The 13,777-nt window shown below is 42.2% G+C and overlaps 1 protein-coding gene across 7 annotated transcripts in view; it reads right to left on the reverse strand.

Moving 5' to 3' along the window:
• TCN2 (transcobalamin 2) overlaps positions 1-13,777 on the reverse strand; it is a 37,589-nt gene that overhangs the window by 13,191 nt on the left and 10,621 nt on the right. The window contains exons 2-4 of one of the 7 annotated variants that reach the window (XM_068563204.1): positions 10,921-11,029; positions 533-738; positions 26-233 (exon numbers count right to left, since the gene is read on the reverse strand). In XM_068563204.1, coding sequence (XP_068419305.1) covers positions 26-89 — 64 coding nt within the window. In that variant the 5' untranslated portion in view covers positions 90-233; positions 533-738; positions 10,921-11,029. Of the gene's footprint in view, positions 1-25; positions 237-532; positions 739-10,920; positions 11,030-13,777 lie in introns of all 7 variants that reach the window. The other 6 variants (XM_068563203.1, XM_068563206.1, XM_068563205.1 and 3 more) reach the window with 6 other exon arrangements.

Below are 13,777 nucleotides of genomic sequence, written 5' to 3' on the forward strand. Positions count from 1 at the left end.
GCACGGAGTAGATCCAGGTACTCACCGCAGATCTGGGCAAGAGCTCCCAGGCCCCCAAGCAGGAAGAGGAGGGCCCCAAGGCACCCCATGGCAGGAGCAGGGGTAAGCAGCAGGCGGGGAGCAGGACAGATTCCTAGGGCTGGCCTGGCGGAGGCTCTCCTGACCACAGCAGTCACTGCTCCGAAGGAGGCAGCTTCCTGTCACTGATTAATCCTTCCACGCCCGGCGGCACGCTGCTAAGTCAGCAGAGAGAAAGGGGAAAAGGTCTGTAGCTGAGGGGAAAGGAAGGCCAAAGAACAAAGGAAGGAAGGGCAGGGCAGAGCAGGCCTTCCTGGAGGTCGGGGACAGGGGGAGGGCAAGCAGGGGTGGTGTGCGACATTGCGAGGCCAACCACATTCTGTCCCCGCTGCCCGAAGAGCCCTGGACCAGAGCAGGGGTTCTGACTTCTGATCTGCCCAAGTCTGTCCGACCACTCCTGTCCTGTATCCCCTTGGCTGTTCCAGCGGTGGACGGGCAGGGCTGGGGTGCCTACCTGGTACCCCTTCCAGAAGGAGCCCCTGAAAGTGTCCACCCTGGCCTGGGACTGGGAGCTGCGACGGTCACATGAGCAGCGGCTGGAGTCAGCTGTTCTCTGCCGGCCAGCGCGCTGCGGTGGGGTGGGGGTGGGGGTGTGTGGAGTGCAGCCGAACCGGACCAGACAGGCCAGTTTTCTCAGCCAACCAGAAAGCTGGGAGCCTCCTGGAGACAAAACAAATCCATTTAACGAACAAGACTTAATCATCTGAGACACAAAGCCACGGTTAGCAGGGCCACTTGTCAGTACTAGGAAAGTAACCTAAAAAAAAAAATCTCTTCAAGGAAGAGAGAGAACAAAGGATTCCCCACCTGCCTAGCCCCACAGGAGAATCTATGTCCAAGAGTTAGCTCTGGAGGTGCTGTGTTACCTTGGCCAGGTGACTTAACTTCACTGAGTTTGAAAGAGTTTCTCCTGTGTGAGCTGAAAGGGTTGGAGAAGATCATTCTAATTAAGCTCCCTTCCAGCTCAACTTGTGAAGATGTTATGACCTTAAAACATCTCTAATCACTTCTAAATAAAATTTTTATTGCAATCATTTTATGGCAAATTGCCACGGTTCATTCTTTCAAGATAATCTGGTTTTGTGCCTGACTTATCACAAGCCAATAAATACAGACATAAGTAAATACAGAGACGTGCATCTGTTTACGGAAGTACCTTATAAATATAAAATTAGATTGTCTAGTGCAAGGAGGCTGGGCATGGCCCATCAAGGTGAAGTTCCAGGGAAGGAGGGATGCCAGCTAGAGGCCCATCTTCTGCAGATTCTTGGGTTCAGACTTCCACGGGGGCCTTGGAAATTTGTGTGCAATGGAGCTGCCTTGGTTTGAGATGGGACTGCCCCACTCCCCAACCCTCTGCCTGTGGCGGGTGGCAATGATTCTGTTTCCTGCCACCTCCAGGACAGCAGCCTCTGGTGAGAAGCAGCTTCCTTGGGAGAGTCACCTCTGATCCCTGAGGACTCGAAGGTACCGCAGTGACCAGTGGGGACGAGGTGCATTTCCATAGCTATTAGAAACAGAGTGACTGATTGGGGGTGGAACTAGACTGTTTTAGGTAATGCGGTCAGGGGAAGTGAAAAAGAAAAACGACTAAATCATTTGGTTCAGAACTTCTGTTTGGGGGTCTATTAGCTTGGAATGAGCAGGTAAAAGTTTGCCTGTCCAGACAGGCACGGACAAAGGCAGCTGCAATGTAAACAGGAAACATTATTTCTCCCAAGGTCACGTTACAACTGTAAAGTGTCCTGATAACCATGCTGTGTGAGTGACTTTTTTTTTTTTTAAATGTGTAGTGATAGCAAGTTTTTTAAATTTATTTTATTTATTTATTTGGCTGTGTTGGGTCTTCACCTCTGTGCGAGGGCTCTCTCCAGCTGCAGAGAGCGGGGGCCACTCCTCAACGCGGCGCGCGGGCCCCCCACCGTCGCGGCCCCTCCCGTTGGGGAGCACAGGCTCCAGACGCGCAGGCTCAGCAGTTGCGGCCCACGGGCCCAGCTACTCCGCGGCACGCGGGATCCCCCCAGACCAGGGCTCGAACCCGTGTCCCCCGCACCGGCAGGCAGACTCTCAACCACTGCGCCACCAGGGAAGCCCCTGTGTGAGTGACTATTACTTGTACTTTTTACCGGGATTTCTTTTTTTCCCCTACAATCACAAACTATCAGGAATTTGCTGTCTGAAATTATGTTAGTAAGAAAGAAACAACCCCGGAGGCGCCAAGTCACTTTGACAGAGAAGTTGCCCCAGTATGGAATTCCTGGACTCAACGTTCCACGCCTGTCTCAACTTTGTAGTTTCCACTTACACAGGATACTTTGCTGTCCAAACCTGAAGCTGACACTTCTCACGCAGCCCTGTGCTGTGTTGAGCCTATCAAAATACTGCTTGGTTGGGACTTCCCTGGCAGTCCAGTGGTTAAGACTCCACATTTCCACTGCAGGGGGCACAGGTTCGATCCCTGGTCAGGGAACTAATATCCCACATGCTACGTAGGCCAAAAAAAAAAAAAAAAAAAAAGCACTGCTTGGTTTACATTTCACCTAACCTAACCCCATTCTTCACCCAAATCCTGTAATCGCCTTGCCCTCTGTGTAGTCAGACCCCCTCAGTTCCTCCCCCTCATTGCAGTGGATCAACTGAGCTGACTGTCAGACTAAAGATTTGTTCTTGGTGGTCTCAGGATGACTGGACTAGGATACAGCCTAAGAAAGAATCCAATAGGAGAAAAATTAAATTTTATGCATGAACAAGGATATATGGTACAACACGGGGAATATAGCCAATATTTTATAAGAACTATAAATGGAGTATAACCTTGAAAAATTTTGAACCCCTATGTTGTACACCTGAAACTTATATAACATTGTACGTCAACCATACTTCAATTTAAAAAAAAAAAAAAGAAAGGTGAAGTGAAAAAAAATTGTATGTGTGAAGGTGGCATGAGAAGAATGAATATAATAAATACATGGCTGTATCGTTACATATGGAATATCCATTGTCTTTTTTTTATTTTCTTAATTAAAAATGTAAATATATTAAAATCTTAGAGCCCATCTAACGTAGAAAGATGTTCATAATTAATCTTAAATTTTAAAAATTATATAAGTAAGACATGTGGATTGCATGAAAAATTAGAAAACGTGTTAAGGGAGAAGAAGGAGGTAGAGGAAGAAGAGGGAAAGAAAAACCAGAAAATCCCTGATAGTCCCATAACCCAGAGGATTGTTCTCAAAGTGTGGTCTGTGGATCCCTGGAGGCCTCCAAGACCCTTTTAGGGGGTCTGTGAGTTCAAAATTACTTTAGAAAATACTAAGACATTATCTGCCTTGTTCGCTTTTTGGGTATTTGCACTCATGGTGTGTGGTGGCCCCCAAGCTGTAAGCTTATTCAGCTTTCTGCTTTCCGGAGAACTGCTTGTCTCTTTCTTGGTATGCACTCCTGACGCTGCGGTATTGAGCGTAAAAAAGGAAAATGGCTTGCGGCCAGTTTCGTTCCAGGTGCCTGCTCTGGATCTAAGAGCCCCTGGTTGTTCCCCAGAAGAAGGACGTGCTGCCCTGAGGGGGAAGTCTGTATCTCCAAAGAATGGCCCATAAGGCATGCTGACGCATAGATAGTGGCGCATAGATAGTGGCGACAGAATTATGTGGAAATACAAGGTTTACTGATTTATTGTCTGATATTCGTTCCGTACTAAACCTATATATACATTCATGCTCTTTGAATAAACTTGCCTTGCAACCATCAGTTGTCTTGGCCCTTCTGATCCCATACTGGTGCTTTTCAGTTCCTTACCCCTTACCGCCAGGAACTTCTAGCTTTCTGCAGCCGGTCTGCGGCAATGGTGTAAAGCAGTGGCATCTAAAACTGCTAGTGCCTTAGCAGGAATCAAGGCAGTGACACCAAACTGTACTAGTAGTCACTGTATTCTTTACCCCCGTGCACTCCGGGGTGGGGAAAAGCTGGTTTCACTTAAGAATGTCCTTGGGCTTCCCAGGTGGCACAGTGGTTGAGAATCTGCCTGCTAATGCAGGGGACACGGGTTCGAGCCCTGGTCTGGGAAGATCCCACATGCTGCGGAGCAACTAGGCCCGTGAGCCACAACTACTGAGCCTGTGCGTCTGGAGCCTGTGCTCCGCAACAAGAGAGGCCACGATAGTGAGAGGCCCGTGCACCGCGATGAAGAGTGGCCCCCGCTTGCCGCAACTAGAGAAAGCCCTCGCACAGAAACGAAGACCCAACACAGCCAAAAATAAATAAATAAATAAATAAATTAAAAAAAAAAAAAGAAAGCAGGATTTGTGATCCTTAAAAAAAAAAAAAAATGTCCTTGATAAGGCAAAAAAAAAAATTATTAAATCTCAACAGCAACACCAAAAAAGGGGTCATCCCACAGACCTGGACTCTAGTCTTGCCTCTGTGACCTTTGGCAAGAGACACCCTTTCTAAGCCTGTTTCTTGTAAAATGGGCGTGTGGCACCGTGCTCATAGGTTTCTCATGAGGATCAAATGAGAATGCTTATAAAATGCTTAGCACGGTGCCTAGTGTGTGGTTCGAGCTCATACACTTTCGGCTCTTATCAATAACTATCTGTCAAAATCCAGGAAAGAATGTTACAGGGAACAGTCAGTGTCCACTTAGCAAGTTTCCAAATTCTAAGGATCTGGATTCCAGCTAAGTAAGAGAAAAGAGCCTTGCATGTAACACAAGACTGTTGGACCATCTTAAGCCATGCAACTGAAGAGGTTCAGCTCCAGCCTCCCCCAGACACGCCATGGCATATGGATTCTTTTGAGCTAAAGGAAATCAAGACCCTGTGGGCTCAAGAGAAACATCTGTCCCTCCCTTAACTACCTGGAAGAATTTAAATTGGAAGTCTCTCCCTAAATGAGAATTATTACCAGAGATGAATCTTATCTGAGTGACCCATCTGTATGGCAGGGAAAACATCTAATTACCAAATGTCTGCTCTTTTGCGTCTTGTTCCTGTGAATTGCCCTCCTTCCTGTTGAAGCCCCAGGTCCCTATCCCATTCCTTAGCTCAGTATAGCATAAATACCTCATTTTACCCTTCTAACTTTAACCTCTCATGTATGTGGGGTTCTCGTACTGACAAAATTAAATTTGATTTTCCCCTGTTACTCTGTCTCATGTCAATTTGATCATCAGACCAGCCAAAAGAACCTTTGAAGGGTAGAGGAAAATTCTTTCTCCCCAACACAAGGCTGGGAAACATCAAATGATGCTGTGGCAGGATTGGAGTAATCCTGTCCAACAGCCTTCCCCTCTTTCCCCTGCATTCCCCCTCCCTCCTCAAAGGCTAGCGGTCTTGACAGGACCTCAGGAAGGGACACACTGGATTCCTACTTGCAGGTCCCAGGAGAGCTGCTCAGACAGATCCTTGGAACTGTTCTGAATTTACAGGCGACTCTTGCAGAGGTCTGGGTCCAGTTTCAAAGTTAATATAGGGCTCATCTTCCTTTCCTTTGGCCACTTCTCCAGCAAAGGAGAGTGTTCCAGGCAGAGGGAACAGAATGTGTAAAGGCTGGAGGTAGCCAAGGAAAGAGGATCGGCAGGGAAACAGTGGAAGAGGCAATGCCTCCAGGTCCTGGTGATCAGAAATGGCAGAGCTAGGGACTTCCCTGGCGTTCCAGTGGTTAGGACTCCATGCTTCCACTGCAGGAGGCAAGGGTTCGATTCCCGGTCGCGGGAACTAAGATTCCGTATGCTGCACGGTGCGGCCAGCAATAGCTGAGCTAGAAGGACACTTGGCATCTGACCAACTGAGCTCAGATGCAAAATATGCCCTTTACTTCTGTGTGGACTTGGGCATGTTAATTTCTCAGCCTCCTTTTTTTAATCTCTAAAGGGGTCATAACAATACCCACACATGGGAGAGTTTTTATGAAGATTCAAGTAGGTCAAGAAACTGGCCCGCAATCTGTGTTCATGAAACAGATTCTGACTCAAGATATAAAAACTGAGTGGCCACTGTGTGCCAATGGACATACATTTTTTTCAATTAGCCCTCAGAACTGCTCCATTATCCTCCAGTTTGTTAATGAAGAAACTGAGGCTCAGAGGGGACAATTGACTGAGGTCACAGCAGGCAGTGGCCAAGGGACCTTCCTCTGTTGTTGCTCCTGCCTTTCTGGGAGCGCTTCCATTCCCACTGTTAAGACCTTCAATAATAATGAAGACTAAAAGTGATTTTTTATTATTATTATTATGAATAATATTTTAAAAACCAGCCTGGTACATGGCAGAAAAAAATGATATCTCTTTCAGAATGTACTTCAAACCTATGCCTCAAAGAATCCCAAAGGAAGGGGAGGGATAAATCAAGAGTATGGGATTAACAGATACACACTATTATATATAAAATAGATAACCAACAAGAAACTACTGTATAGCACAGGGAACTATACTCAATACTTTGTAATAACCTATAAGGGAAAAGAGTTTGAAAAAGAATATATATATATATACATATATATATATATATATATATATATACACACACACACACATATATATATGTGTGTGTGTATATATATATTCAGTTTTATATATATATATATATATATATATATATATATAACTGAATCACTGTGCTGTATACCTGAAACTAACACAACATTGTAAATCAACTATCCTTTAATAAAAAAAAAAAAAAGAAGAACCCTGGAAAAAAAATTAAAAAAAAAAAAAGAAATCAAAGAAGTTCTAAATAAATGGAGAGGCATTCTGTGTTCATGGATTGGAAGACTCAATTTTATTAAATGTCAATTCTTCCCAACATGATCTATAGTTTTGAATAATTCCAATCAAAATCCGAGTAAGGTATTTTGTGTATATTGACAAATTGATCCTAAAGGTCGTGTGGAAAGGCAAAAAAAACCAGAATAACCAACAAAACACTGAAGAAGAACAAAGTTGGAGGACTGACACTACCTGATTTCCAGATTTACAATAAAGCTGCAGTAATCAAGATGGTGTACTATTGGTCAAAGAATCAACAGACTGACCAACAGAACAGAATAGAGAGCCCAGATACAGACTACCGCAAAAATAGTCAACCGGTATTTTGACAAAGGAGCAAAGGCAACTGACAATAGAGAAAGGACAGTAATTTCAACAAAAGGTGCTGGAGCAATCGGATATATCAAAAAAAAAGAATTAATCCTAGGCATATACCTTTTACCTTTCACAAAAAACTAATTCAAAGTGGACCTAAATGTAAGAGACAAAACTAAAAAAACTTCTGGAAGAGGTGATGACTTTTAAGATATAACATCAAAGGCATGGTTTATAAAAGAAATGATTGCTAAGCTGGACTTCATTAAAAAAAAAAATAAAACACTTCTGCTCTGCTAAGGACACTGTCAAGAGAATGAGAAGACAAGCCACAGTGTGGGAGAAAATATTTGCAAATGATATATCTGATAAAAGATGGTTATCCAAAGAACCCTTAAAACTTAACAATAAGAAAACAAACAACCCAATTTAAAAATAGACCAAAGACCTGAACAGACATCTCACCAGAGATGATATATAGATGGCAAATAAGCATATGAAAAGATGCTCCATTTCATATGTCACCAGGTAATTGCAAATTAAAACAACAATGATACCACTATACACCTATTAGAATAGCTCAAATCCAAAACACTGACATCACCAAATGTTGGCGAGGATGCGGAGCAACAGGAACTGTCACTCACTGCTGGTGGGAATGCAACATGGTACAGCCACTTTGGAAGACAGTTGGCAGTTGCTCACAAAGCAAAACATAGTTTCACTATCAGATTCCACAATCGTGCTCCTAGCTGTTTACCCAACAGATATGAATACTTATGTCCACACAAAAATCTGCATGTGAGAGTTTATAACAACTTTATCCATAATTGCCAAAAACTGGAAGCAACCAAGGTGTCTTTCCATAGGTGAATGGATAAACACATTCTGGCACATATATACTATGAAATATTATATGACTGAAAATAGCAATTAAAAGAAATGAGCTGTTGGACTTCCCTGGCTGTCCAGTGGTTAAGACTCCACACTTCCAATGCAGGGGACGCGCAGGTTTGACCCCTGGTCAGGGAACTAAGATCCCACATGCTGAGTGGCACAGCCAAAAAAAATTAAAAAGTAAAAGAAATGAGCTATTAAGCCACAAAAAGACAAGGGTGAAACTTACATTCATATTGCCAAGGGAAGAAAGGGGCAAGACTGAAAGGTCTCCAACTATTCCTACTACACAGCATTGTGGAAAAGGCAAAACTATAGTAATAGTAAGAAGATCAGTAGTTGCCAGAGGCTGGGGGGAAAGAGTAGGGGAAGGGAGGGTTGAATAGGTGAAGCAAGCATGGCAAAACTGTATGAGTATAATGGTGGATATATAATACTACATATCTGTCAAAACCTATAGAACTTTACAGCAAATAGAGTGAACCTAATGCATGCAAATTAAAAAAAAATTATTCAGGAGACGAGGGGATCCCAGGATAGAATGCAGAATGCGACAAACAATCTAATTGTATTACAAATGTATGAAGCAACCTCACCAAAAGAGTGGGGGAGGACTTCCCCGGTGGCACAGTGGTTAAGAATCCGCCTGCCAATGCAGGGGACACGGGTTCGAGCCCTGGTCCGGGAAGATCCCACATGCCGTGGAGCAAATAAGCCCGTGTACCACAGCTACTGAGCCTGTGCTCTAGAGTTCACGAGCCACAACTACTGAAGGCCGCGCGCCTAGAGCCCGTGCTCTGCAACAAGAGAAGCCACCGCAATGAGAAGCCCGCACACCGCAACAGAGTAGCCCCCGCTCGCCGCAACTAGAGAAAAGCCCGCACACAGCAAAGAAGACCCAACACAGCCAAAAACAAATAAATAAATAAATAAATTTATTTAAAAAAAAAAAAAGAGTGGGGGAAAGGGTGCTGACCTAAGAAACTTTGATGATGAGTGGGGTCTGTAGAATAAAGGCAAAAAGATCTGCACATAAGCACTATATCATGAGGGTGAGAGTTAATAATTCTGATGCTAGCAGACATGCATACTTGAATTGAACAATTAAGCAAATGGATGGCAGGTTGCAGAAGGCAGGTTTCTCACTGTTGGAGTCGGGGTTTACAGACAAGCAAGGGGAGGAGGCTAGAATGATCTGTGTGGCGACGGTAGTGGTGGAGACATCGGTATGAATTCATGTTTAGCTTAATACAGACAAAGATGGTTACATCCAGAAATAGTTATAGGTATGTGTGTACACAACAGAACAGTATACACAAACATATTTTTTGCTGTCAGCTGAGAGGGTCTAGAAGCAAAGACAGCACAGTAGCAATAAGATTACCCAGTGCCCAGATTTTGATTTATAATAACCATTCTCCAATAAAAGGAACCACGTTCCCCTAATATGACTGATACTAGGACTGGGACAAGAAATATGCAAGATGAGCCTGGAGCATCTTATAGGGCCAGAAGGTAAGGAAGTACACACATGCACATGTGCACCCACACTGATGGAGTATGCCAAAGGGATACAGGAGCAAACTGAAGGGGGGCCCCTAGTGGCCAAAGCTGGAATAATTTGAGCAACAAAAGTGATATTAGACTATAACCCAAAGTAAAAAATAAATATCCATGCTTACATACTGATATAAATAAATGAGTCAACAAATAAATAAACACTGATATACACTGAATGTTTGTGTCCCCCCAAATTCATGTGTTGAAACCTAATCCCCAATGCCATGTTTTCTGGAGGTGGGGTCTTTGGGAGGTAATTAGGAGCCATCATGCATGGGATTAGACTCCTTATAAAACATACCCCAGTAGATAACTAACAAGGACCTACTGTATAGCACAGGGAACTATACTTAATATCTTGTAATAACCTATAATGGAAGAGAATGTTAAAAAAAGAATATATATATATATAAATATATCTATAAATATATCTATATAAATAAAATAACTGAATCACTTTATAATACACCTGAAACTAACACATTGTAAAACAACCATATTTCAATAAAATTTTTTAAAAAAAGAGAGACCCCGGAGAGAGCCCTCACTCCTTCAGCCATGTGAAGACACAGTGAAAAGTTGGTTGTCTATGAACCAGGAAGCAATCCCTCACCAGACACCCAATCTGTTGGCACCTTGGTCGTGGACTTTCCAGCCTCCAGAATTGTGAGAAACAAATTTCTGTTGTTTGCAAGCTACTTATGGTATGGTATTTTGTTATAGCAAGTCTATGGTATTTTGTTATAGTAGCCCAGACAGACTAAGACAAATGGATAAGAGACAAATCTCTCATGCAGAAAAATTCCCAATAATGTATGTAGATACTCTGCCTTCAAGGAGGGGGAGCATAACTCCCCACTCCCTAAGAGTGGGCTGTGCAGAGTGACTTCCTTCCAAAACATACAGTACGGAAAGTGGGTGGGAGGAAGAGCATCTTTACAATCGAGAAGCCCAACAAGCAATTCGTCAACCAAATGACCAAAGCCAAGGTGAACAATGACAAATCATGTTGACAGCATACAACCTTGATAGGATGTGATGAAAATGGCACTTCCCCTCTGCGGTCTTCTTCCTCCAACCCACAGTTTTTTAAAAAATTATTTATTATTTATTTTATTTATTTATTTTGGCTATGCTGGGTCTTAGTTGCAGCATGCATGTGGGATCTAGTTCTCCAACAAGGGACCCAACCTGGGCCCCCTGTATTGGGAGCGTGGAGTCTTACCCACTGGACTGCCAGGGAAGTCCCTCCAACCCCCAGTTTAACCATGAGTAAAAAAACAAATTCCAAACATCCTGCGAAATACCTGACCAGGACTCCTCAAAACTGTCAAGGTCATCACAAATAAGGAAGGTCTGAGAAACTGTCACAGCCAAGAGGAGCCTAAGGAGACATGACAAATGTAACGTGGTGTCCTGGAACAGAAAAAAAAAAAAAGATATTAGGTTTAAAACTAAGGAAATCTGAATAATGTATATTAATAATAAAGTATCAATATTGGTTCATTAATTGTAACAAATGTACCATACTAATGTTAGATGTTAATAATAAGAGAAACTGACTGTGGGATATATGGGAATTCTCTGCACCATCTACTCAATTTTTATGTAAAGCTAAAGCTGTTCTAAAAAATAAAGTCCTGGCGACTTTCCTGGCAGTTCAGTGGTTAAGACTCCATGCTTCCAATGCAGGGGGTGTAGGTTCGATTCCTTGTCAGGGAACTAAGATCCCGCATGCTGTGTGGAGTGGGGGGAAAAAAATAAAAAATAAAATCTATCTATCTATCTATCTATTTATTTATTTATTTATTTGGCTGCATTGGGTCTTAGTTGCGGCTCATAGGCTTCTCTCTAGTTGTGGCACGTGGGCTTAGTTGCCCCGTGGCATGTGGGATCTTAGTTCCCCGACCAGGGATCGAAGCCACGTCCCCTGCATTGGAAGGCGGATTCTTAACCACTGGACCACCAGGGAAGTCCCCAAAATAAAGTCTACTTTTTTTAAAAAAAAAGGAGGAGTCCTTAAAATGATCACCTCATCATTTCTGTGGAATTTGAAGGTATTTTGCTGGTGTCCTTAAATAAATAATCCTATGTTCTGGCGGGTCTACTGATTTTAAGCAACTTATGGAGAATGGGGGTTCTTTTGGGAGACTAGGTTAAAAGTGATGCTACTTTAACCAGTTGCTCAAAGACTCACATCTTGATTTTAATTGTTCTTAGTAGAAATTAAAATCTTAGTATCATCTTTTTGATAGGTTATCAAATATCATAGTTGATTGACTTCAATTTTGTCTCAATCAGCCCATACATACTAATTTCATGCTTCTTTTTTGCAAGTTAAATCAATAAAAATGTGATTTCAAAAAAATGTGAGCTGTTAAGAGGCATGGAAGACAGAGTAAGATGGTCCAACATAAGTCTAATGGAAACTACAGGAGGAAAAAAATGGTGAGAAAGAAGAAGCAATATTTGAAAATATAATGGTTGAGGATTTTCCAGAATCGAGGAAAGATATCAATCCTCGGAATGAGGAATCCCAGTGAATCTCAAGCTGGATAGGAAGACAGAAAATGACACATTATCTACAGAGAGATGATAATTCTACTGACGGATATCTTCTCAATAATAACAATGAAAGTCAGATCAGACTAGAATGATATCTTCATTGTGTTGAGAGACTGTACTAGTCACTTGAATTCTATACTCAGTGAAACTATCACTCAAAAACAAAAATAAGAGTAAAATAAAGACATTTTAAGACACCCAAAAACTGAGAGTTTACTTGCACTAGAACCTGACTAACATACTTCCAGAAGAGAAAAAAAGATGATTCCAGAAGGAAAGTCTAAGATGTAAGAATGGGAGCAAAGAAAATGTCAAGGCTGCAGATAAATGTAAACAAATATTGAGTACATAAACCAATACCAATAATGTGTAACATACAGGGTTTAAAATTAAGGTAAAGTTCAACAATTGTATGTAAGTCTAGAGGGTTCAGATTGGAGTTAAAGTCTACTAAGATCCTTTTATTAAAATTTCTGAAGAAGACAAAGATAATGATTAACTTTAGGATCTGCTAACTCAAATGTGTAAGTTAAAAATTTTGGATAATCATTTAAAGAACAGAAACAGAGTATGTAAACTAGTAGAAGGGCAAACAGAATTATTGTGGGGAGAATTTAAAAGAAAACAAAAAGGAGGGGGAGAAAAAAGAAACCCAGAAAAAGTGAATAGGTAGAACAAAAATAAGACAGAAGACAGAAACCCAAATATATCAGCCATCACAATCCATGTAAATGGATTGAACTATCCAGTTCAAGGGTGAAGACTATCAGGTTGGTTTTTAAAATACCCAGCTATATTCTGTTTTCAAGAGAAATTCCTATAACATAAAAATGCAAAAAGATTAAAAGTGAAAGGTTAGAAAAAGATATACCAGAAAAATACCAACCAAAATAAAGTTGGCTTAGCTATATTATTATCAGATCAAATAGTCTTAGGCAAAAAGCATTAATAGAGACAAAGAGCATATATCAGATTGTATTTTGCAAAGATGGCTGCAACAATAACCCCTGTCCCACTGTGGTCTTCTATAATTTTATCATTCATCCACAAAGTCTTAAGTCCCCTCCCTTTGAATCTGGGCAGATTTGTGACTTGCTTGTAAGTTGCAGAATATAGGAGAAGTGGTAATATATGACTTCAAGTCAGAAAAGAAAATGCACTGCCACCTTGCTCTTGGCAACACTTGAGAGCTGTTGTGTAAGCAGTCCAACCGCCCTGAGGCTGCTATCCTGGGTGGAAGCCTAAATTGGCCCAGGAAAGTAATCCACATGATTACCTGAAGAAGCCCTTCGATTACCTGAAGAGACAGAAGCATGTCCAGCCAGCCCCCAGCTTCTCCAGCCCTCAGACTATTCCAGCTTTCGTGATTTCAACTGCATAAGACTTATAGACAGAAACAGTCAACTGACCCCATCCCCAATTTCTATTTATTTATTTTTTTATGGCCGTGCCGCACAGGGATCTTAGTTCCCTGACCAGGGATTGAACCTGTGCCCCCTGCAGTGGAAGCACAGAGTCCTAACCATTGGACTGCCAGGGAATTCCCCCATGCCGAATTTTTAACCCACAGAAACCATGAGATAACAAAATGATTCTTGT

Source organism: Eschrichtius robustus, chromosome 14 (genome assembly GCF_028021215.1).
Source record: "Eschrichtius robustus isolate mEscRob2 chromosome 14, mEscRob2.pri, whole genome shotgun sequence".
Lineage (NCBI taxonomy): Eukaryota > Metazoa > Chordata > Mammalia > Artiodactyla > Eschrichtiidae > Eschrichtius > Eschrichtius robustus.